Genomic DNA, 23,087 nt, shown 5'->3' on the forward strand with positions numbered 1-23,087 from the left:
GGGTCAGAGACACCGGCCGGACTGGAAGGATGGGGGAGAAGACGAGAGAGGGGCCAAGGATGGCTGGAAGGCAGCCAGGGAAGTGGCTTTCCTAGAACCAGGAAGGGCAGGTCAGGAGGGGCGATCTGGGCGGCAGCCAGGCCCAGGTGAACCTGGGGTCAGGCGCGGTCCGGTCCCTGGGGAGGAGGTACTGGCCGGCGCCCCAGGTAGCAGCCATCCTGCTTCCCGCTGGAGTGGCGTCTCCTCCTCGGGAGGAGGGAAGGAGAAGGTGGGCGGAGTGACGGGGAGGGCGGGACGAGGGGGAGGGGGACCAGCCCGGTCGTGGGGGTGGGGCGACAGTGACATCACCCCGGAGTCGGTTCTTAAGCGGCAGTCGATCGGACCGGGAACGAGAGGGCCGGTCGGACCGCGGTGGCGAGTCGCTGAGCCGGCCCGCGGCCCCGAGAGCGGCTGGAGCCGCCGCCGCCGGGAAGGAGGGGCGAGCGCTCCCGGGCCGCCGCCGCCGCCGCCACCGCCGCCGCCGCCACCGCCGCCACCGCCGCCACCGCCGGAGCCGCGGGCGAGCTGGGCAGCCGCGCCGGCCCGGGCCGGGGCGGGGGGCGCGGGCCGCAGGCCCCTGCTCCGGCCGCCGCTTGCAGACCGTGGGCGCCCGATGCTGCCTGCGCCCCGCTAGGCTGAATCTCGGGCCCGGCGAGCCGCCGCCGTCGCCGCCGCCGCCGCCGCCGCCCGAGCCGCGGGCAGGAGTCTCGGGAGCCACCGCCGCCGCCCGGCCGGGCCCCGCCGCCGCCCGCGCGCCCCCGGGCCCCCGACACACATGAGATTCTTCAGGCTCACTTTCAAGTGCTTCGTGGACTGCTTCTGACCGCGCCGCCCCGCCTCCCCGACCCCCGGCCCGGCCGCCCCCGGCCCCCGGCGGGCCCGCGCCTTCGGGCCCCCCCCCCGCGCCACCGGCGCCCCCCGCTGCCCCTCCGCCCGCCCCCGCGAGGCGCCGCGCCCCCCGGCCCGGCCGCGCGGCCCGCCGGGGCCATGGCGAAGAAGAGCGCCGAGAACGGCATCTACAGCGTGTCCGGCGACGAGAAGAAGGGCCCCCTGATCGCGCCCGGGCCCGACGGGGCCCCGGCCAAGGGCGACGGCCCCGCGGGCCTGGGGGCGCCCGGCGGCCGCCTGGCCGTGCCGCCGCGTGAGACCTGGACGCGCCAGATGGACTTCATCATGTCGTGCGTGGGCTTCGCCGTGGGCCTGGGCAACGTGTGGCGCTTCCCCTACCTGTGCTACAAGAACGGCGGAGGTGAGCGCCCCCGCCCCGCCGCGGCCCCGCTCCTCCTGGCCAGGGGCCCCCTTCCCCCCCCCCCCCCGCCCGCCGCCGCCGGCCCCACTGGGGCGCAGGGCCGAAGTCCGGGGTACGGGGTGCCGGAGGCCGCCCCTCGCTGGCCACTGCCGCTCGGTGGCCCCGGCTGGCGGCCTCCACCCCCCAGCCGGTCATGTGCCTGGCAGTGTGTGGGGGGAGGGGGCCGGGGAGCCTCCTGCTGAAGCCCCAGGACGGCCTCCCCCCGACTCCTGGTGCAGGGGCTCCCCCGGAGTGATTGGCCACTGAGGTGGGAAGGCGAGGCCTGCCCCCTGGGGGGGGGGGGCTTCCAGAGGTGAGGAGCCCAGGCTGCCTCCGCTGCTCAGGCACACAAGTGGCACATTGTGTGGGGCCCCCACGTGTGCACACACGAACACACACACACACAATGGGCTACTCTGTCCCTCCCCCTGCCCTCTCCCCTCCCCTCCCCTCCCTTCTTCCCCTCACTCCCCTCCCCTCCCTTCCCCTCCCCTCCTTTCCCCTCCCCTCCCCTCCAGCCTGGGCCCGGAACACTGGGTGCCTGAGCCAGGCTTGGGTAGCCTGCGGCCTGGGCCGCCTGGCGCCGCCACTGGACACACTGCATGCACACCCCGTGCTCGCCTGCCCCAGCCCAGCTGAGCAACAGTGATAGGCACCCGCGCGTCGTGTGACTGCAAAGCAGCACTGGGGTGGGGGGAACGCCATAGCGACCGGGTGATGGGTGGGAAACTGAGGCCCAGAGTGAAGGCCTTGGCCCAAGGTCACACACAAGAAGGATGCTGGGACCAGGAGCTGGGCAAGCTGCGGCCAGGCCTGACTTATGAGTAGTGCAAAGCTGAGCAGGGGCATCGGTAGGGGACCTGGAGAGGAAAGGGGAGCAGATAGGGGCTGATGGTGCCCAGCTCCCCTTACCCACCCCCCACCTCTGGCCTGTGGTCTCCAGAGCCAGGCTCACCAGAGCTTGTTGTACCCCACTTTGTGTCCCCGTCCTTGATCACCGACACCTCCAGATACCCCTTACGCCCCCTGGTGAAGGACTGCCACCCACCCACCCACCTACCCACTCTCTGCCGTGGACCATCATACTTGCAGGCAACTGCCTGGGGGCAGGGAAATCCGGAGCTCCCTGTCCTTGCCCAAGCCAGACAGTCCCCCAGGCCGGAGTACCAGCCACGGCACACACACATGCACACACGCACATGAACACACCGTTCTCTCCTGTGCTGCCTAGCAAACAGGGAACTGCGACACCACGGTGTATGTGTCCTCCACGCCTGTTAGGTCACCCTAGGTGACTGTGGGGCCAGAAGCCTTGTGGGTATAGGGCCCCCCAACCCAAGAAACAGGGCTGTAAGGGCCCAGGGACTGCCACAGCCCTCCCAACACTCCAACTCCCTTCTCCCCACAAGGCTATTCACCTTGCACCTCTGAGTCAGTGGCCACCCCCTGCACTGATTCACGCAGCGGGAAGTTATGATGGGGCCAGGGTGGGGCCCAGAGCTGGCTCCACCCTGACCTCCCAGGGCTTCCGAAAGCCGCACTGGCCAGCCAGGGGCTAAAGGGCTGCCCTGTGCAAGTGCCCACCCTCGCCTTCCTCCCCCAGGTGTATTCCTTATCCCTTATGTCCTGATCGCCCTGGTTGGAGGAATCCCCATTTTCTTCTTGGAGATCTCGCTGGGCCAGTTCATGAAGGCCGGCAGCATCAACGTCTGGAACATCTGCCCCCTGTTCAAAGGTGAGCAGCCCCAGGCCAGTCCCTCTTGTCCTCTCCCTCAGGGACCCCTCCCCCTTCCCACTGCCAGGGCAAAGCTGGGGCCCACGTGAGAAACCTTGTCCTATCTCAGCACCAGGCCAGGGTCCCACTGGTGCCCCCCAAGTCATGAAGGGAACGCTGGAGGACCTGCAGACCACCCAGTGACCTTGGGCAGATGGGGACTGGAGTCGGGGATTGGCCTCTCCACTGAGGCCAGGACACCCAGGCCCAGCAGGGGCCCAGCCAAGCACGCTTGGCCCCCCAAGGGCCTGAGCAGAGGGTTTGAGAGCTGACAGCACGAGGCACTGCCCAGGGCCTGTTCCCCCAAGGCCAGAGGGCCAACCTAAGGAGCTTGGACGGGAGCCATGGAGTTCAGGGTCTGAAGGGAAGAACTACTGTCAAAGGTCACTTTAAAGTTCCTTCTGAGTGTGTGTAGTATGTCCCCATTATTTCTCAAGGCCCTAGGAAGGACCCTGGGGGAGCCAGGGCTCAGAGAGGTGAAGTAGTTGGCCAAGGTTGCCTGCTGAGAGGGTGACGGTCTCCCGTACGGCCCGAGGTCACCAGAAAGCCCCCAGCTGCTGAGTACTGGAGGCCACTAGGGACCCAGGTGGAGGCTTGGCCCTCCCTCAACCGCTGTGGTGGCAGTGGGACCCAAGAGAAGGGGACAGGTGTGTGAGGCTAGGGAATTTATGGGACTTCATGCTCAGATTGGGGCAAGAGGGGAGGGCTCGAGGGAAGATGCAGGAGGTGAAGCCAGGAGCAGGGGCAGGTACAGACTGGGGAGTTGTCCTGGTGTTGGGACACTGGCACAAGGGAGGGTCCAGGGGGCTCTCTGCATCTGCTGTCCTCCCACTCCCCACCGTCCTCCCACCAGATCTTCTCAGTCGTGCTCTGGAGACTTCTTTGAGCCTGGTAGGGTAGATAAGGGGGGGGTGGCTATAGAGAAGAGCCCACACAGAAACTCCTCTCCTCCCTAGGCCTGGGCTACGCCTCCATGGTGATCGTCTTCTACTGCAACACCTACTACATCATGGTGCTGGCCTGGGGCTTCTATTACCTGGTGAAATCCTTCACCACCGCACTGCCCTGGGCCACATGTGGCCATACCTGGAACACTCCCGACTGCGTGGAGATCTTCCGCCATGAAGACTGTGCCAATGCCAGCCTGGCCAACCTCACATGTGACCAGCTTGCTGACCGCCGGTCCCCCGTCATCGAGTTCTGGGAGTGAGTCAGGCGCCTCTGGGCCAGGCTCTGCCTGTCCCTCTCTCTGGGCTCCACACAGGGCCCGAGTCTGCAAGTCTATGCGAGGGGACGCAGAGCAGGGGTCACTCCCAGGCCCTGCTTGTCTTCGGGGAGCCCCCAGCACAGTCTCTAGAGGAGCTGGAAGGGATTGGCCTTGGTCCTTCACCATTTCTCAGTCCCAGGCATTGTCACTCCACTGTGCCTGCCAGCCGGGGAGGAGGGATCACCACCGTGCAGGCTGAGGGGGCCGTGGGGCCCGGCTACCAGTCCTGCTGGCTCTGGCCTGCGGCTCCTGGGCTTCAGGCTCACACACTGCACAAACCTCGGGGCTGCAGGCTGGGGTTGGGCCCAGCTGGACTCGAGGGCTGCAGGGCGGGGAGCACCACCCCTGGGGCAGCTCCCAGGCGCTTGGCCCTCTGCTGGCACAGCCCTCATGGGCTGTCCCTCCCTCAGGAACAAAGTCTTGCGGCTCTCCGGGGGGCTGGAGGTGCCAGGGGCCCTCAACTGGGAGGTGACCCTGTGTCTGCTGGCCTGCTGGGTGCTGGTCTACTTCTGTGTCTGGAAGGGCGTCAAGTCGACAGGAAAGGTACGGCTGGAGGCCCGCAGGGCTGGGGGGGGGGGGGGATGGTGATGGTGATGGTGATGGCAGGGCCATGGTGGGGCATGGGGGACAGAAGGGGCGTCTCTGCCAAGGACCGCTGCTGCCAACAGGAGGTGGCCAGGGCCAGGGAGCAGGTCCTTGAATCCAGAGCACTCAATCCCCACCCATGCCTGGATAGTCCTCCCACCCCTCCAGAGTCAAGCCCAGCAGCCTTCCCTCCTGAGGTGGGGAGAAGCCCAGGCAGCAGCTGCCCCTTGCCCGTGTGGGGCCCTCCCCGACCGCCCCACCTTCTCTCTGTTCCTCACTCGCTCTCTCTTGTGCTGGCCTGGGGGGGGGGGGGGGAACCTGGGCTATGGCTGTCCCTTGCCTGCCTGTCCTGCTCTGCTCGGAGTGGACAGGAGGCAGAAGTCTTTGGGGTCCATGTGGCCCTCGCCACCGTCTCTGGCGGGCCCAGTCTCATCCCGCCTACCAAAGACTCTGCAGAGAATGACCTGTTGTCGGGGGAGAGGGCGGGGCACGGGATGACCTGCTGTCGGGGGAGGGGCGCCACGGGAGGCATGGGATCTGCCCCCAGGCTGATGTCCCGCTCCCTGCCTGGGGAAGGCCCTGCCTCTCCCCTCCCTCTGCCGCTGACCTGTGTTTGCCATGGGGTGGCTGATTCTCCAGCGGAGCACTGAGCTTCCTTTGGGAGGAGCCTAGGCTTTGAGGAGTCGAAGGGGGGCTGCATGCCGGCCTCCCTCTAGACCTCAGAACACGCCATGCTGTAGTGGGGGCAGGGTGGCCCACTTGGCCGTCCTGCCGAGCGGGGGGCCCCTAAGGGGGGAGGCGGGTGCCGCAGGGCCCCTCTGAGCAGCCTGGCCCCCCAGATCGTGTACTTCACCGCTACATTCCCCTACGTGGTCCTCGTCGTGCTGTTGGTGCGTGGAGTGCTGCTGCCTGGCGCCTTGGATGGGGTCATCTACTATCTCAAGCCTGACTGGTCGAAGCTGGGGTCCCCTCAGGTGAGGGGGAGGCGCGGGTGGGGGGGGCGGGCGGGATGAGGGGGCGGGCCACGCCGGCAGGTTCCCTCACATCCTCCCTTGCCCGGCCCATCCACAGGTGTGGATAGATGCTGGGACCCAGATTTTCTTTTCCTACGCCATCGGCCTGGGGGCCCTCACGGCGCTGGGCAGCTACAACCGCTTCAACAACAACTGCTACAAGTAGGTGCCCCCGCCAGGCCATCCGCCTGCCCGCCCGCGAGCAGCAGGTGGCCTAACCAGCCCGCGCGGCCCCTCTGCCCCCAGGGACGCCATCATCCTGGCACTCATCAACAGCGGGACCAGCTTTTTTGCTGGCTTTGTGGTCTTCTCCATCTTGGGCTTCATGGCCGCAGAGCAGGGCGTGCACATCTCCAAGGTGGCGGAGTCAGGTAAAGACCCCACCCCTTAGCCCGGCCCCCAGGCTGCAGCCGCCGTCCTAACGTACCATGCTCATGAACCCCCCCCCCCCCCCACACACACACGCAAAGAGGCAAGTCCGGGAGATGAGAGAAACATGCACGGGACCCGTCGCGTCGTCCGTCGCTCTGGACCAGAGGAAGGCCCGGCTGAGCAGCTGTTCCGGGCCAGCTCAGAGCCGGAGCCTTCGTGGGCCAGGCCACACGGAGCCTGGAGCTCCCATCCACCCATCCCCAGGGCCTTGGCCTATGCCCCTCACATTCGTGAGGCGAACGTGATCAACCACCACACTACGGAAACCGACCGCCCCTCACGTTTGCCAGAGGGTTGCCCAGGGAGAGGAGGGCCTTTGCGGGCTTCACAGGGACCCGTGACCGCAGCGGCAGCTGGGATAAGAGACCAGGAGTCTGAGTTAGACAGTCCACTCTCAGGGGCTTGAGTGACACCCGGCAACACCTTGACCCGAGTGGAAGGGCCCTCGGCCATGGGATGCCCTGGAGTCCTCCATCCGTTGGGGACGATGGGGGGGGGGATGATGGGGGGGGCGAGGCGTGGGGGGGTGGCAAGCAAGGACAACAGTGGAATGCGGGTGGGGCACACCTGTTGACTAAACTCTGCCCCTTCCCCCTCAGGGCCTGGCCTGGCCTTCATTGCTTACCCCCGGGCCGTCACGCTGATGCCTGTGGCCCCGCTCTGGGCTGCCCTGTTTTTCTTCATGCTGCTGCTGCTTGGCCTGGACAGCCAGGTTTGCAGGGGGTGACAGAACAGAGGGGGCCGGCTGGGGTGGGGGGGCACTGGGGGAGGGGAGAGGGAGGGGCGCAGCCTCAGCGCCTGGCCACAGTTTGTAGGTGTGGAAGGCTTCATCACTGGCCTGCTCGACCTCCTCCCGGCCTCCTACTACTTCCGTTTCCAAAGGGAGATCTCTGTGGCCCTCTGCTGTGCCCTCTGCTTTGTCATCGACCTCTCCATGGTGACTGATGTGAGTGGGGGCGGGGTGGGGGCCGCCCCTGGGCTCCGGCCGCCTGCCACCTTCCCTGACCCAGCTCTGTCCCCAGGGCGGGATGTATGTCTTCCAGCTGTTTGACTATTACTCGGCCAGCGGCACGACCCTGCTCTGGCAGGCCTTCTGGGAGTGCGTGGTGGTCGCCTGGGTGTACGGTAGGTCTGGGGCAAGAGGCAGGGCGAGGCGAGGCGGGGGGTGGGGTGAGGGCGGGGCCTGGGCGGGGAGGCCCCCCCCCCCCCGGAGCGGCGTCTCTGGGGAGGGGGCCCTCCCCCCCTCCCCAGCAGGGTCTCTAGCTCCAGCCCTCCTGCCCCACCCGCCCCAGGAGCCGACCGGTTCATGGACGACGTTGCCTGCATGATCGGGTACCGACCTTGCCCCTGGATGAAATGGTGCTGGTCCTTCTTCACCCCACTGGTCTGCATGGTAAGGGCCAGGGGAGGCTGAGCAGGGGGAGGGACGCCGAGGGCGCGCCACCGGCTGAGAGCAGGGCTTCTCACCCACAGGGCATCTTCATCTTCAACGTGGTGTATTACAAGCCGCTGGTCTACAACAACACCTACGTGTATCCATGGTGGGGCGAGGCCATGGGCTGGGGCTTCGCTCTCTCCTCCATGCTGTGCGTGCCCCTCCACCTCCTGGGCTGCCTCCTCAGGGCCAAGGGGACCATGGCTGAGGTCAGTCTGCCCTACCGCCTCTCCCCTGTTCGAGTCCCTCCCTTGCACCGGCTCAAGGCATTACCTCCAGAGTGCCCGTTCTCCCGCCCACTAGGACGTAACCACTGTGCTAGGACTCTCCGGGGCCTGCTCGGGGCGGGGGGGTGGGGGGGGTGGATGGAAGGAACGCTGGCCCCCCCAGGGACTGAGGTCCCTGGGAGGGGGGAGGAGAGGTCTGTCCCTAGCCTCTCACCCCTTTCCCTGGTACAGAGAGTGGGGTGTGGTCAGTACCCACGGGAGGAGGGGCCCTGGTCCCCAGCCAGTGGCAGGTGGTGGCAAGTGCAGAGAGGCCGAGGGCAAGCATGTGCACGCCCCCCACCCCCACCCCCGCCATGGCCCAGGGACTCAACGTGTCCCCCCTCTCTCCTGCAGCGCTGGCAGCACCTGACGCAGCCTGTGTGGGGCCTCCACCACTTGGAGTATAGAGCTCAGGACTCCGACGTCAGGGGCCTGACCACCCTGACCCCAGTGTCCGAGAGCAGCAAGGTGGTGGTGGTAGAGAGCGTCATGTGACAGGCACCCTGGCTCCCATCACCAGCTCACCCTCTTGTAGCCATAGCAGCCCCTGCTTTAGCCCCCCCACCCCTCCGGGGGGCTTGCCTTTCCCTGACACTTGTGGGGTCTGCCTGGGGAGGGCGGGGACGAAGCACCACGAGTGCTAACTAAAATAACTTTTTTTTCCACTTTTAATAAAACACCAAAAATACCACAACCCACCAAAAATAGACGCCTCCCCACCCCGCCCCCCAACCAAGCTGGTACACACGCTGCTTCCCAGGCCCTGCCGACCGCCCTTCCCCTGGTGCCCGCCGCCGAAGCGTCTCCCCCAGCCCCGCCACGCCTGCCTCTCTGGGCTCTGCCCGCCGCAGCCTCGGGCGGCCCCTCCCCCCTGGAGGCAGCAGTGACAGCTGGGGGACCCGGGCAGCAGAGGAGAGCAGGAAGGCGAGGGAGGGGCAGCAGAACCAAGGCGGCTACTTCAGCGGGGCTAGACCCCTCTCCCCGTCCCTATTCTAGAAGCTTCGAGAGCCAGCCAGCAACGGGACCTCCTGGTTCCTGCGCCGATTGCCACCAATATCAATCGTGTGAGCTTGTGTACGAATGCGTGTGTGCGTGAGGATGTAGGGGAAGCCTAGACCTCTCTTAGCAAAGGTGAATACCGGGTGTAAACTGTGCCTGTGGGCACGTGAGGCTTGTATTTTGCACATTTTATAAAAACTTGAGGAAAGAGATTTCTGCTTGTATATTTCTAAAGAGGAAACAGCCCAACGTCCCTCTCCCTGCCACTCCCTGTCCCTTTCAGCACCCCTTAGTCCTCTGCCCCAGCCAAGGAGTGTGAACTTATAGATCTAATTTTCATAGGCAAAAGCTTCAAGCTGTGGAGTGTGCAAGTCTGTCGTGTGGGTGTGCATGTGTAGTCCCTGGCCCCAGACTGGGGTGGAAAGAGTGTACGGCTGGGGGAGGGGGGGGGCCTCCGGGAGCACCCCCCCCGCCCCCTCTGCCCACAGGTCGGCGGGGTGAAGCAGATGCGGCGTTGTGACCCCGGCGATCGGGGGCCGCTCACCCGGCATGCTCAGGCTCGCCCGCACCCTGCCCTCCCCTCCCCACCCCCCCGGGCTGGGCACGACTGCAGGGATCCGAGGTGGGCACCAGCCAGGGGAGGGATCCCGGGCATGGCTCCCACCTGCGAGCTTAAAGCTGATGCACTTCCCACGTCTCAAGTCTTCCATGTAGCAGCTTTAATTAACCCACGTGTGTGTCACGTCCGATCCCGAGACAGCCGAGTGGGCCCTAGAGAGGCTTCCCCCACGCCACCCCGACATCGGTCGGAGAGGTGGGACTGGGTGAGGGCAGGGGTCCAGCGGGGACGTTCTTACTGTGCTAAAAAGCCACTGCAAACATAGCAATAAAAACATGTCATTTTCCAAAGCTGGCTCCTGCTCTGCCTCTGCTTGTCACGAGGGAGGGGTGGCGGGGGAGGGAGGCTGTTGGGGCTGCAGGGGTGGTGGGGAGGCCTCCCCACCTCGAGCCGCTGCCTCGGGCAAGTATTGGTTCGGAGGGTCCCCGCACCCGCCGCTGTTCCAGGACCTGGGAATAGAGCAGGTACTGAAGGCGGCGGCAGGCCTCTTCCCCGCGGAGCTGACATACTTGGGGAGGGAGGCTGACGGTAGGGCGGAGACGGACACGAGAGCAGGGAAGGTGGGTGGGAAGTCACGGGCGCTGAGGTTCCTGAAGGTTGCCCAAATGCTGCGCTGAACAGGTAACCTCCCGAAGTGCAGGCAGTGAGGGGCAGGTGAGCAGGAGGCGGGGGCGGCCAGGGAGAAGGCCGCAGCAGGACCTGGGGCACGGACAGCGATGGGACCAGGGTGCTAGTAACATAGTGGCCAAGTCTTCAGATTAGGGAGCCGTGGATGGCTGGGATGCGGGGTTCAGAGGAGTCGGGGAGACCCCGTGAGACTGAGACTGACCCTGAGCACTTGGGCACCAGGAAGGGTGGCACTGCCAGGCCCTACACCCAGGGAGATGAGGGAGAGAAGGTGTGGAGGGGATGGTGGCAGTTGACTGAGGGCCTGCTGTACCAGAGACATCACCTCACTGGAAATGTCCAGTCAGCAAGTGGACAAGGAGTCTGCAGTTCCAGAAAGAGTCTGAATGGACTGGAGAGAATATAGAGGTTCTCAGCCCATAAAGACGGCCCTGAAAGCCCTGAGCCTGCACGAGCTCACCAAGGGCGGCCGAGAGCGGCGGCCCACGCACCGAGCCCTGGGGCCCTGGGACACTCGGAGGTGGCAGAGGAGAGAGGGAGCCGGCAGCGGAGACTGAAGAGGGGCGGCCAGGGCTCTGGGAGGGACCCCGAGAGTGCAGGTGCACGGTGACCTCCCGGTACGGGAATGAGCCGTGCCCACGCGCGCACGCATGCACGCACCCGGGAGGGGTGGTCAGGGAGGAGGGAGTGATGCGCCCCCGCCGGGGGCTGCTGACAGTCACAGGGGCGGGGGGGGGGGGAGGTCCCAGCAGGCTCGCTGCGCTTGGCAACGGGCTCCTGGAGACCTGCACAAGAGAGGTTCCGGTGCAGGGGTGCAAGCCAAAGCTTGACTGGAGTGGGATTAAAAGAGAAGGGGTAGAAGCAACTGAAGTGTCCACTGATGGAGGAAATGGATGAATAAAACATGGCCTATCCACGTAAGTCTTAAAAAGGAAAGAAACGGGGTACCTGCCTGGCTCAGTTGGAATAACGTGTGACTTGATCTCGGGGTCGTGAGTTCAAGCCCCAAGTTTATTTATACTTAAATAAAGGCTTTAAAGAAAAAGAAACTGACACGTGCTACAACGTGGAAGAACCTCAAAGCAGACACAAAGATGCTGTAGGAGTCTGCTTCTGTGAGGCACACAGACTGGCCACATTCACAGAGAGAGTAGGATGGTGGGTCTAGGTTTGGGAGCCTGGTGCTCACTCAGGATGCCAGCCTGGGGAGGGGTGATGGCCCCTCAGAGAAAAGTTAATGGCTTGCTACCCCCTGCAGTCCCTCCCAGGCCAGTCCCTGCTCTCCAGCAAAGCGTGACCCCCTTACTGAGGAGGAGCTTTAGCCCTCAACTATACAGCCAAGGGTGGGCCATGCTCTGAGGGTCACCAACAACCAGGACAGGGGGGCAGGTCCCCAAAGAACTCAGAAAGGAGCACTGGCTGAGCAGGCCCGACTGCAACGCAAGCTGGGCCTGTGTGGGCATGTGGAGGCGCCTCCCCAGCGGGACACGCAAGCCATGTCCCGGGCCCCTCACACCGTGCCCCGCCCTGGCGACTCCTCCAGCAACAGCCCCTGCCTCCGAGCCCACAGAATGGAGCCTGCACCCTAGGGTCACCCTCAGGCCCACTCTGCTCCCCCATCCTGGCCGCACACCAACTCCTTACCATCTCCACTCCCCCAACTACGGCCACGCCTTGGCTCAGGTCCTTGGCACCTCTTGCCAAATAGCCTCCGAGCCACCTGCCACAATGGCACCAGACTCAGAAAACATCAACATCATAAAAAGAGATGTCGACAGAGGTTGGACTGCTTGGCTGGGGCCCTGAGAGCAGTGGGTAGTCACCATTTACTCTGGAATCTGCCCCTGTGGAAGGGGCTTAGGACGTGGGGTCTGGCCATCTAGCGGGTGATAGGTAAGGAAAGCAGTCAGCCCAGGACTTGGTGTGCACTGGGCCACCACAGCCAGGGGCGGGGCACAAGGGGGGGGCACAGGCCTACTCAAGAGCAGAAGGCTGCTAGAGAAGTGTTTAGAACCTAGGGGCCAGTTTCCGTGGGTGGCCCTCCAGTCGAGGCTGACCTGTCGCCCCCTTCACCGTCTTCCCACCCCCCCGGGCCACTAGGTGGGGTACACCAAAAGCAGCGTGGTGCAACTTTCTTCTACCTGGCCCAGGGCCTGACACCAAGGGGGTTCAGGGACTGCCTGAAGCTGGCCAGGGAAGAACCCACAGACACACTGTTTGGACTCTGGCCTCTAGAAGTTCATAGAAGGGCAAGCTCAAGGGAGGGCAAGGTAGTCAGGGAACACTTCCTGGAAAAGTGTGCCTATCCCTCAGCCTTAGCATAGCAACCACAGAGCCTCACCCATAGTCCCCCGCCCTTACCCCCCATCAGACACCACCTTGCTGCTCATGAAAGCATGGGGAGGGGACACTGGAGAAGGCAGCCACTGGCCCAGGCCGACCGGGTTAGGAGCAGTGTGAGTACAAGCTAGCCATTAGCACTAACATCTTCAGGAGCCCCCCAACTCCAAAAGAAAACACCTCCAACCTGCTCCTTCTGCCCAGTCCTCAGGGCCAACAAAGGATGAGCACTGCATCAGAGACAGGGGCCACAGCAGCCCCAACCACCCAGGCTCTCAGGCTGGTCCTGAATACTAGGCCCTGCTCAGCAGAGGCTACCTACTGAAGGTAGCCGGCAGGGGCAACCACCAAGAGGGAGACCACTGCAAAAGCAGGCTCTCCAAGCAGGTAGGCACGCCCAACAGGTTCCCAGGGCTGCAGGCAGCAGAGGGGACACCCTCCCCACCACCTGGCTCTACCCTGAGCCAATCGTAGGTCGCTGTCAAGGACAAGTCTCCTCTCTTAGTAGGCATGAGTCAGAGGTCATCCTGCAAACCTTCAGGAGGAAGTGGGGCCAGGAGTGACTGGTGGCACGCTGCCATGTTCTATCTGTCCTAAAATGTGATGAACAGGACTCAGAGGAGGCAGGTAACTCTGCCACCCAGAAGCCCCAGCAGTTTACGGAATCTCCCAAGACTCCCTGGACCCAGTGGCCAACCCAACGGGTCAGACACACCCCAAGCGGTCATAAAACAGGGCCTGCCTGGGGAGCAGTAGGCAAAGGGACAGAGAGCAAGTGTGAGCCTGGGCCGAGCCTGGGATGAGGGAGCCTTTAGGGGTTAGAATAAGTTAAAAGAAAATAACCTGAAGGCCTCCAGGACCAAAGACTCTGGTAGTTCTCTATCAGAGCTACCTGCCACCACCTTCCTAGTCACTCCAGTGATGGGAGAAAGAGGCGGCCTCCTGGTAGCCTCAGTTACACGCACGAACCATGGTCACATAATAACAACTTTTATTGTCCCCAAGAGAAACTCTACTCTGCCTGCTCCATCCACCCTCCTGCAGGACCAGAGACAAGGGGCCCTGGAGCCCCAAACAACACACAACACAAAAAAGGCTCAACCCAGTGGGAAGCATGAAGCAGGCAGAAACTGGGTCCCCTGTGGCGCACCAGGAGAGCGTGCGACTGCAAGCTGCGCCAGGGGACGGGAAGCGGTAGAGGGCAGGCCGAAGTACCCGGGAGGCTGGGCTACAGGCAGCAGCGGGCACAGGCCAGGTGGCAGGCAGGGAGGAGCAGCCTCACTCCTCCTTCTTGTCCGTGGGGCCGTCTACCGCTGCCTGGAAGGGACAGAAACCACAAGGCAAGGGGTCGACAGGGTGCACCCCTCCCCTTCAGCCCCTAGCCCCTCCACCCCAAAAGGCCCAGCTGGCTGCCTTCTCCCCAAATGACAGGTACCAGGTGAGCAAGGGAAAGGTCTGCCAGTGTGGGAGGGGCCCCACTCTAACAAAGGCTGCGACCCTAATACCAATCAGGGAGGTGCAGCTGGGAGCCTCTGCTGTCACTCTGCTCTTCAAGCTGCAGGGCCCCACCCCAACCATCTTGGGCCCATGGCAGGCCCGGCATTCGAGTCCCTCCCCCAAGTCCCAGCTCAGGCCCTGCCCAGTTCTGCACATCTTTTAAGGGTCCTGCCGGTGAGCCCGCCCTACACTGAAACCACCACCAGTCCTCCTCTGGGGCCTCCTCTGGGGCCCGGGCTGTTCCTCTTCGGCTGCTGTGGTGGCCAAATTTGGGCCACCAAGCGACAAGGCAAACTGTCAGAACTTAGGGGTGTTTACCGGGCCCTCAGGTCCAATTTCCAGGCCACCTGAGCTTCCAGATTCAGCCAATCTGAGGACTCACACAGGTCTTGTGGGGGACGGGATAGGTGGGTGGCCCCAGCCTTATATCACCCCCATAGCCCATGTACAGAAGGCCAGCTGCCCGTCGCAGAGTCTCCCTGCAATGGACTTGGACTAGAGTCACGGGCCCTGCACCACAAACCAGGTGCACATGTAAGGGAAAGAGCTCTCCTCAAAGACACGGACTCCAAGCGTGAGGCCGGGCAGACCACAGTGCAGAGGGCCCACCGCACTGCTGAGGCCACTTTAGCAAGCGGCTGCCATCTGCCAAGCCACACCCCTCCTGCCTGAGAAAGGGTTCCAGCTGCTGGGCCCAGACTAGCACTGCTTGGCAGGCTCTTCTGTAGACCCAGAGTCAGCAGCAATGGAGGAAGAAAGGGGGAGCAGGAGAGAAAGCAGCCAGCCTGCCACTGGGGCCTCTTGAAGACTCTGCTGAGGCAGGCTAGGCTGGGGATGGGCCTGCTCTGGGCCTGCTCAGGGTGCGAGGGTGCGGGGGGGGGGTGTGTGAATGGGGGGGGGCTCTGATCCTCTCCAACAGAGCAGACCACACGTGCGGCTGACCTGTAACTTTGCGTGCTCCTCCAAGAGGCGGTCGTACTCCTTGGTCAGGCCCTCAGACTGCTTCCGCATGGCCAGAACCTCGTTTTCAGCTTTCTCTAGTTCTGGGGATGATGCAGATGAGGAGGAAAGGAAAACAGAAAGACAGGGTTAGGGAAAGAAAAACCCACCTGCTGGAGACACCAGATAAAAGTCTGAACATGTCCCCATTGAGGTTGTCTAGGAGAGCACTCCTCTCCAGAAAGCTCCCCTACCGGCTACTGTGAGAGCCCCCTACGTGGAGGAGGGCTGGCCAACACAGCTGGGGGAAGCGGGAAAATACCAAGGACCCACTGGCCCGTTTGACAGAGGGACTCCAAGTGGCCCTAGGCACAGGTGACTTTAGGGAGGCTAAGGGCATGGCATGGGACAGCCTGAGAAGGCTGAGGTGAGAGCAGGAGGCAGGAGCAGAATCCCATCCTCAAAGCTGAGCGCTAAAAGCGGGTTGGGAGGGGCCTTCAGGAAGGGACCAGATGAACTCACAGCAGGTTCTTCAGGAACACTGCAAGCAGCTCTGGTGTAGCTTCCCGCATTCTTTCTGTCCCAGCCCCAAAGACCCTGGTGATGCCGGCACCTGTGGGGAGCAGCGCTCCCCAGGCCTGGTGCTGGCCGAGATGCTCCAGAGTTAGTCTCAGAGCATCCAGGACTCCCTGGGCCCCCAGACGGACACCAGACCACTGAGCCCAGAAGCTGCACGAGCAGAGGGCCGTTTGTTCTCACCCAGCTCCTGAGCCCAAGGGCGCACTTGTTATTAATACTTTGGCACAAGAGGGGCAACCACCACTGCTGGAGCTTCCAGACTTTCAGGGGCTGGGGGACACCTGAGGACAATGCTCACTTTGCTTGTTGATGTCCAGCTCATCCTTCAGCTTCTTCAGATCAGCCTTTAGGCTCCTGTTCTCTTCTTCCACCTTCTCCTCGGCATCCCTACCATCCAACTTGACCCCGCCAACAGCAGCTTCCTAGGCAGAACGCCAAGGGCATGGGTTACTTGGGAGGGAGGGAGAGAGACAGGCGATCCAGCTCTGTCTTCCCTGCAGAGTGTGATTCCTCAAGCGGCCCCAGGACCTGCCCCTTAGGAAATGTCAGCACAGGCCAAACGCCCTGCCTCTCTTTCTCAGCAGCTCTGCGGGGTTTACCAGTCCAGCCAATGACTCAATCTACTCTCTTCTGGAGATTTCTGCCAGTCACCCCCAACTGACCAATGACCTCTGTTCCTCTCCCCAGGCTCCATAGCTCACTCTGGCCAGGAGCCCCAAACTCATCCCTGCCCGTGCAACTCTATCCTGCCTATGAATGAATCCAAGTCCATCTACCCATCTCCTTCGCAGCACAGCTCACAACTCACCTCCTCGCACAAGCCTTCTGAGACTGGCCACCTCCCGTCCCTGCCTTGTCCCCAGCTGATACAATCCTCAGGAGACCACAGGCCTTACCTTGCATTCTTCTATGCTAACCTGCCCATGGTTCACAGCACAGGGCTCAGCTCACTAGAGAGTCAGCTTTATCAGGCAAGAGTCTGGCCTGGGTGTAGCACATAGAGACAAGGTAGCAACGAGGGTGCCCCTTTCCCTGTCGAGTCCCGCGGACCCCTCCCCTACATACTCCCACCAAGAACCACCCCTTCACCTTCTACCCAACCCCTCAGCTTTGCCAACAGCCACAGTGTCACACATTTCCCAGCCTGACAGGCCAACAGTGGCCCTGGGGCCCATAGGGAATGTCACATGGCCGAGTCCAGCAGGCAGAACACACCTTCTTCAGCTGGTCATTCTCTTCCATGTACTTCTTGGCCGCCTCACTAGCACTCTCTGCCTGCTTTTTAAAGGCTTCATTGGATGCCAGCAGCGTGGCCTGCTGGGAGATGAGAGTCACCAGGCGTCTAAGCAGGCTGCAATCGAAAAAGAAGGGAGAACTGAGAAGAAAGCAGGGAAAATGACTGGCATGAATTTCTCTTGATTGCTCCTGCCCCAAGCCTGCCTCTAGCCTAGACCTGTCCTCTTGGATTGCCAGGGCATCCACGCAAGACGCCACCAGCCTGGGTCTGGCAACAGGTAGAGAAAAGGTGTAGCCTGAGAGCTGTCTTCTGCCACCAGAATGATTAATACTGCCCCAAAACGGCTGCCCGAAGCCCTGCGACTGTCCTTCAGTCCCAAAGGTACAGGAAGCAACAGACTGACAGGACACCCAGACCAGGCCTAGCTACAGCCGGAGGACCCCGAACCTAGCCCTTTGCAGCTGAGGACCTAGATTTTCCAGAGAAGCCACAGCACCATTTTCCTGGCTGTGATGTCAGGCTTGCCCCGGTAAAAAGGACTGGCTAGCACATCTGGGGGCACTTCCAACCTCTGGGCCAAATCCTCAGCCCAGCTGATCGGGGAGGCACAATCACTGCCCCATTTCAGAGAGGGGAAACTGGCTAAGGCAAGTGGTAGAGGTCAAGAGCCAAAAATGGCCACAGCAAATCCCCACTGCAGTCTGTCTGACCCCAAGATCCAAGCTTGCAACCACCACCCATTCTCAATTTGGAGGGAACCACTCCCAAGCCAAATGACAGAAAGACAAATGACTCTTCTCTTCTCTCCCCAACCCCCTTCCTAAACACAGTCTACAGGCAGCCACAACAAGCTCTTCCGGCGCCAGGGGAGCAGAAAAGGAAGAACCAGGGCCCAGGCATACGTGTCAGGTGCAGACCAGTCACGAGGGTCAAGCAGGTGGCAGCCGGGGGGCACCTGCTGCTCCATTCCCCCGACAGCCAGCCCTGTCCTTGAAATGTTACCTGACAGGAGGAAAGAGGAATGGACAAAGGCACAGCTCAAACAGTAAAAACTGTGGTGGGGGAGGAGGGAGGGAACTTTCCCCACACACCTGAGACAGAGGCCTGGGCTGGCCACAGCTATGAGGAAGGCACCTACGAGCACCCCTGGGGAACAGGGAAAGACTGCTTTGTGCAGAGTGTTTCCACAATAAAGTGCTTGCTCAGAGGAGACAAAGCAGCCTTGGATGCCTGCTCCCAGGCCGGCTTTCCCAAGGTCCTTGTGGAAACCAGCAGCTCAGACAGCCCGAGGGCATGGGATAAGTAAGAAACAAGGTGAGCTCCCCCCACCGGCACAGGCCCTGGCAGAGTCCCTGTGAGGCGCAAGTCCCCAGGCCAGGGGTGGGGGGAGGTGGGCACACAGGGGCCCTCAGAGGCCCACCACGCTCCCTGGTTTGCGGAGAGGCTCCAGGGGCCCCTGGCAGTATGGGGAAAGCCAGGCTGCTGGTTCCTGGCAGGAAGGGAGAGTTTCCAATGACATGTGCTCTCTAAAATTAGCAGCCAGACCTCGTGGCCCAGGGCTCAGGTTTCCCTGTCTCAGCCCCTGACTATACACCAGCCTGCCCCCACTGGGCTGGAGCCCTGGAAGTGGAAGGAGCTCCCAAGAACCCCCGGAACCAGAGAGAAGCAACACACCTGACTTATGTCAGCAGGGTGGAAGTCACTGGAGGGACCCAGAAAGAAAGGCAAGTGTGACCAAGCCCCAACCTCCCAAACCTCCCTGCTATGAGTGCTCAAGTGCCTGGGCAGCTCTGAGCAGATCCTGGTGATGTGGAAGAGGCCCCGCCTCCCAGATGGTGACAGACTGGGGGGAGGGCACGTGTGCCACCTGCTGGATCTAGCAGGCAAAGATGGGGCAAGTAAGCCCAAGAGTGACACCCCCCCCCCCCAGCACAACAAGGCCAGGCAGGTGGCCGACATGAGCAAGACTTGGCTGTCCCCCTACCCCCCCGCCCTGGTTATCCAGGGAGGCTGTCCCCAGGGTGGCGGTGGTGACAGTAGCAATGCAGCAGGGGTCCAGCTCGCCTCCGTGCCCGCCCAGCCCATCCCCAGCTATGGAGAGCCAGGGCTACCACCATGAGCCCAGGCAAACACAGAGAAACTAGCACCAGAGCTGTGCAGGGAGCCTCCCGAAACCGCAGCCTGCTCCAGCCCGCCGGCCCCGGGTTCACAGCCCGTACTTAGGCTCTCTCCCTCAGTACGGGGCCGGAGCCACCAGGGCAGGCACCCTCCAGCACCCCCCACCCACTCCAGCCCCCCAAGTCCGTGTCCTCTGCCTTCCTGTTAGACCTGTTCCTCCAACCCTGCCCTGGACAATTCTGGTGATTCTTCCCTCCAGGAACCTTGTTCTCAAGGAGCTCTCCCTCCTGCTGGCCCAAGCCGCTCCTCTCGTCCTCCCTCCCTCCATTTGGCAACCTACACCAACCTAGAACCTGCCCTGGCCAAGTCACTAGCAGGACCACTTCCGGCCTAAGCGCCCGCTCCAAGGAGTGCCCTGGAATTCTTGGGGTGCTCACTCAGCAGCACCTGGTGCAGCCGATAGGTTGCCCTCCTCGCATGATTCTCCCCTGCCCCTCACTCAAGCAACCCTCACTGCCCACCAATCTCATCATCGACAGGGCTCATCTCATACTAAAGGCCGGCCCCTGGGGGTCCCTAAGCCAAGTCCAGTTCAGCCTATCTGAGGGCGGACCGTCCCTGCACCCCACTGTGCTGAAGGGCGTCGCTGGTCTCCCTGCACTCTGCATGCATGCCACCTTGCACCCTTCTCCTGCCCCCAGCCCCCACCCAGTCCTGTCCACGTCACCTCCACACACACCATCTTCCAGTCAGGTCATCCCCATTGCCAATGGGGACGGCCTCAGTACTTGTTTCCTAGCTGATTAACAGCTCCCACTAGTCTCCTCCCTACCCCTAACCATACGGCTTTGCAATCCACCCTCCGAAAGCAAGCCAGAGTGATCTTTGTCCGTGACAATCCGATCATGTCACCTCTCTCCTTAAACCCTCCGATGCCAGTCCCTCCCTGGGCCTTCTCCCCTCACCAGCCATGGAGCACTCTGCTCCAGTAACACCAGATGGCTGGCCATTCTTGGAACACGCTGGGTTCTCGCTTGCTTGGTCTCCATGCCACTGCACTCCGGTCTGCGATAGCCTCTCCTCTTCTGATGACTCAGATCCAGTTCAATCACCACCTTCCCCAAAATCCGTTTCCTGACCCTCCCGGGTCCCCCCTTTTTCGGTTCCCCCATGTGGCTGGCTGCGCTGTGCTCACTCCATGCTCCCCCTTACCACCTCTTCAAGTTGTCATTTGTTCCCTGGGGCCCCAGCTCTCCCCGACTCCGCTTTCCCTCAGCCCAGCCACACCAACGAGGACACAGGCAGAAGCAGGGGGACAGGAAGGAGCAGAGAGGTGCATGTGAGACCGTGCAAGTCAGGCTTGTGACTGCAGTGGAAGCTACGAGGCCGGTGGAAAAAACACTCACAACCAAAGCTGGGGGCCCGGGGCCAACCCAAGAGCAGGAAGCCCAGGAGCCGGCCTTCTGGAACTGCCCCTCACATACGGGGCCCCGAGTTCTTGCACCTGCCCCCAAGATGTCAGCCTGGAGAAAAGGCTGATGTACTGCCTTTTTCCTCTCTCCTGCCCCTGATCCTCTATCACACTCTGCTGTACTGCCCATGTACTATTATGCAGGTAACTGTTCTTAGCCACCCATTTCTGGACAACAGATGAGAACCCACGAGCCAAAAGGATTTCCCAAAGGTACCAGGCTGACAGAGGGGCCCAGGGTCCGGGTCCGGGTCCCAGTGACAGAGGGAAAAGCCAACACACAAACCTTAAGAAGATCTAAATGTGTCCTTGGCAGACAAAGATCATCCCCAAATACCTGAATTCGACTTGGCTTTCTTGTAAGATGTTCTTGGATACTGAGTGGCGCTCTCAATGCTTTTATAAAAGGTTGAGTAAACGAGAGAACTAGGGAGAAACAGACTCTCGATGGGGACACTAAAGAAACAGTGCCAACCGTATCAGATGGGGAAGACCGGGTTCCTGTGTGCTGCGCACCTACCCCATCTCCCTCCTGTGGGCAAGTACAGGAGGCAGACACTAGCTTAACAGGATGTGGGGCAAAAGCAAGGGGAGGGTCCTCCCAAGGGCCAACTAGAATTTTCTTTGGTTCTGGCAACCCTCCCACCCCGACTCTGTTGCCGATCCTGCCCACTTAGCATTTCCCAGGCATCTCCTGGGTACCATGCCCTCCGGTGAGTTGGGTCACTGAGTCAGCAGGACCCCACCACAGGGACAAGTAGGCAGGCAACTCCCCTTTACCCCACTGCCCCAGTGCAAGCGGGCACAGGCTAGTGTCACAGTGCCACCTGCTGACTCTGCAGGCTGACTGCAGCCCGGTGCCAGACAGAGCTCTGCAGGGCTGCTGGTGGATTCTGGGTGAACCCAGCCCATCTGTCCAGGAAAAAACATGGAGGAGGAGGAAAAGGCCACCCTGACAAGGAACCCAAAGTCAGCTGATGCCCCAGGAAAGGCTTCAGGCAAAGTGGAATGATGATAACGGCAGAAGCAACCCCAGGAAACACACACCCTTAAAGAGTCTGGAATCATGAAAAGAAGGCGGCAGGAAAACAGCAGAAAGAGTTTACTCAAGAAGATCCAGGGCAAGTCTTCCAAAAGGGCTGCTCTGAGAACATCTTCACACACATGGCTTGGCCTTCCTCTTAGCCCTCAAGTACAAAGGCTGTAGAAAATGGGGCGCTGGGGGACTAGGACCAGCGTAAATGCCAATGCCCGCAGCAACTCCAGTTAACAGCCGGTGGTGCCCGCCCGCCCTGTGGCCAGTGGGACAGCCAGAGGGGAGCGGAGCGGAAGCAGGTGGCCATCCATCCCCTAGCGCTAAAAAGAGCCAGGGGACAGGAGCAAGCTGGGTTTCTCGGGCTTTGGCAGGTTGCCTTCTTGAAACCAGCTAAGAGATTTTGTGTAATCCGGGGGACAGAAAGCAATGGACTCAAATACGTGAGTGGCCCACCTGGTGAGTGGAGAAGTTGAGGGAACGGGAGGACGGGAGCCATCAGCCCTGGGTGTGCCCAACACGGTAGTAACTAGGGTCCAAAGGAAACAAGGCAGTGCCTCCAGCAGGCAAGGTGCCATGCTCAGAGCCTGGGAAACATGCTTGGACCAGGGCATCCAATTAAAGGACGAGAAGTAGCTTCAGCTACACTGTCCAATGTGTAGGCCACCGGCCACATGTGTCCTTTTCAGTTTAAATCAATTAAAACGACATTAAATGGCAGGCCCAGTTCCGTGGTGACACCAGTGCGCTCCTTCGCAGCCTGAGCACTTTCAGCCTGCACACAGCTGGGACGGTGCCAGGCTGGAGGAGCCCCAGTGGTCCCATTCCATCTAGAACCCTGCTCCCCACTCCCCCACGCTCTGCCTCAGAAAGGGGCCCTCCTGGAACGCCAGGCTTTCAGTGACCTTGGAGTTAGGAAGAAGGAATCTCTGCTTGCTTGGCACCCTGCCCCAAAGGAGGTCATTCACCATCTGCTTTTGGAGCATGAGGAAGACATTTCTTCAGTCCAAATCAAATAGCTGAACAGACAATCCGTACTTTAAAAGTCGACGCTTGTTCTGATGCATGTCAGATGATCCTTCCTGGACAACGTGTAGAGAACTCCCCCCACCCTGCTTTCCTGCTGCCCCATCATCAGAGCCCCTCGTGGCCCAGCACCCACAGGACAGCGTGGGCAGCTACAACTGCGCTGAGCGGCCCTGGGGCAGGGCGGGGACAGGGCTTCTGGAAGAGACTTACCCAGTGCCTAGACCTGCAGCGCTCAGAAACTAACGACCACAGCCAATACAGCAACAGATGGAGCAACAGACCAAGTGGGACTGAAGGCCAAACCCACACCTGGCCTTCTGTGATAGGGCCTCCACCCCCACATCACTCTATCTTCCAACAGGCGTGAGCATCAGGATTTTAAAAAACCCTTAGTTACCTTATCTAGATACCAATTTAAACAGACAAACTATAAAAACCCAAACCCAAAACCTGCATGGTCATCAGGGAACTGTGAATGGCCTCAAGTTTACGTTACGAAG

General features: G+C 61.8%; 2 protein-coding genes across 7 annotated transcripts in view; one reads left to right on the forward strand and one right to left on the reverse strand.

Moving 5' to 3' along the window:
• Window positions 1–555: 555 nt before the first annotated feature.
• On the forward strand, window positions 556–10,007 carry SLC6A8 (solute carrier family 6 member 8). Of its 2 annotated transcripts, none has more exons than XM_064574704.1 (13): window positions 556–1,288; window positions 2,931–3,062; window positions 4,058–4,307; window positions 4,779–4,911; window positions 5,793–5,927; window positions 6,025–6,128; window positions 6,213–6,337; window positions 6,998–7,110; window positions 7,207–7,344; window positions 7,421–7,523; window positions 7,691–7,791; window positions 7,872–8,042; window positions 8,454–10,007. In XM_064574704.1, exons 1-13 carry the CDS (start codon window positions 1,027–1,029, stop codon window positions 8,592–8,594), a joined length of 1,908 nt encoding a protein of 635 aa, XP_064430774.1. In that variant the 5' UTR covers window positions 556–1,026; the 3' UTR covers window positions 8,595–10,007. The 2 variants fall into 2 exon arrangements, with proteins under 2 accessions (XP_064430774.1, XP_064430775.1); XM_064574705.1 differs by having other exon boundaries at window positions 7,207–7,335.
• Window positions 9,801–23,087, reverse strand: part of BCAP31 (B cell receptor associated protein 31) — a 30,297-nt gene continuing 17,010 nt past the window's right edge. For 3 of the 5 annotated variants that reach the window (XM_064574707.1, XM_064574706.1, XM_064574708.1), the window contains exons 5-8: window positions 16,915–17,050; window positions 15,998–16,121; window positions 15,124–15,224; window positions 9,801–9,970 (exon numbers count right to left, since the gene is read on the reverse strand). In XM_064574707.1, coding sequence (XP_064430777.1) covers window positions 9,818–9,970; window positions 15,124–15,224; window positions 15,998–16,121; window positions 16,915–17,050 — 514 coding nt within the window. In that variant the 3' untranslated portion in view covers window positions 9,801–9,817. Of the gene's footprint in view, window positions 9,971–13,658; window positions 14,002–15,123; window positions 15,225–15,997; window positions 16,122–16,914; window positions 17,051–23,087 lie in introns of those variants that run through there. The other 2 variants (XM_045883965.3, XM_045883980.3) reach the window with 1 other exon arrangement.

Source organism: Mirounga angustirostris, unplaced genomic scaffold (genome assembly GCF_029215605.1).
Source record: "Mirounga angustirostris isolate CCGP_5_RB_7025 unplaced genomic scaffold, mMirAng1.0.hap1 SCAF_11, whole genome shotgun sequence".
Lineage (NCBI taxonomy): Eukaryota > Metazoa > Chordata > Mammalia > Carnivora > Phocidae > Mirounga > Mirounga angustirostris.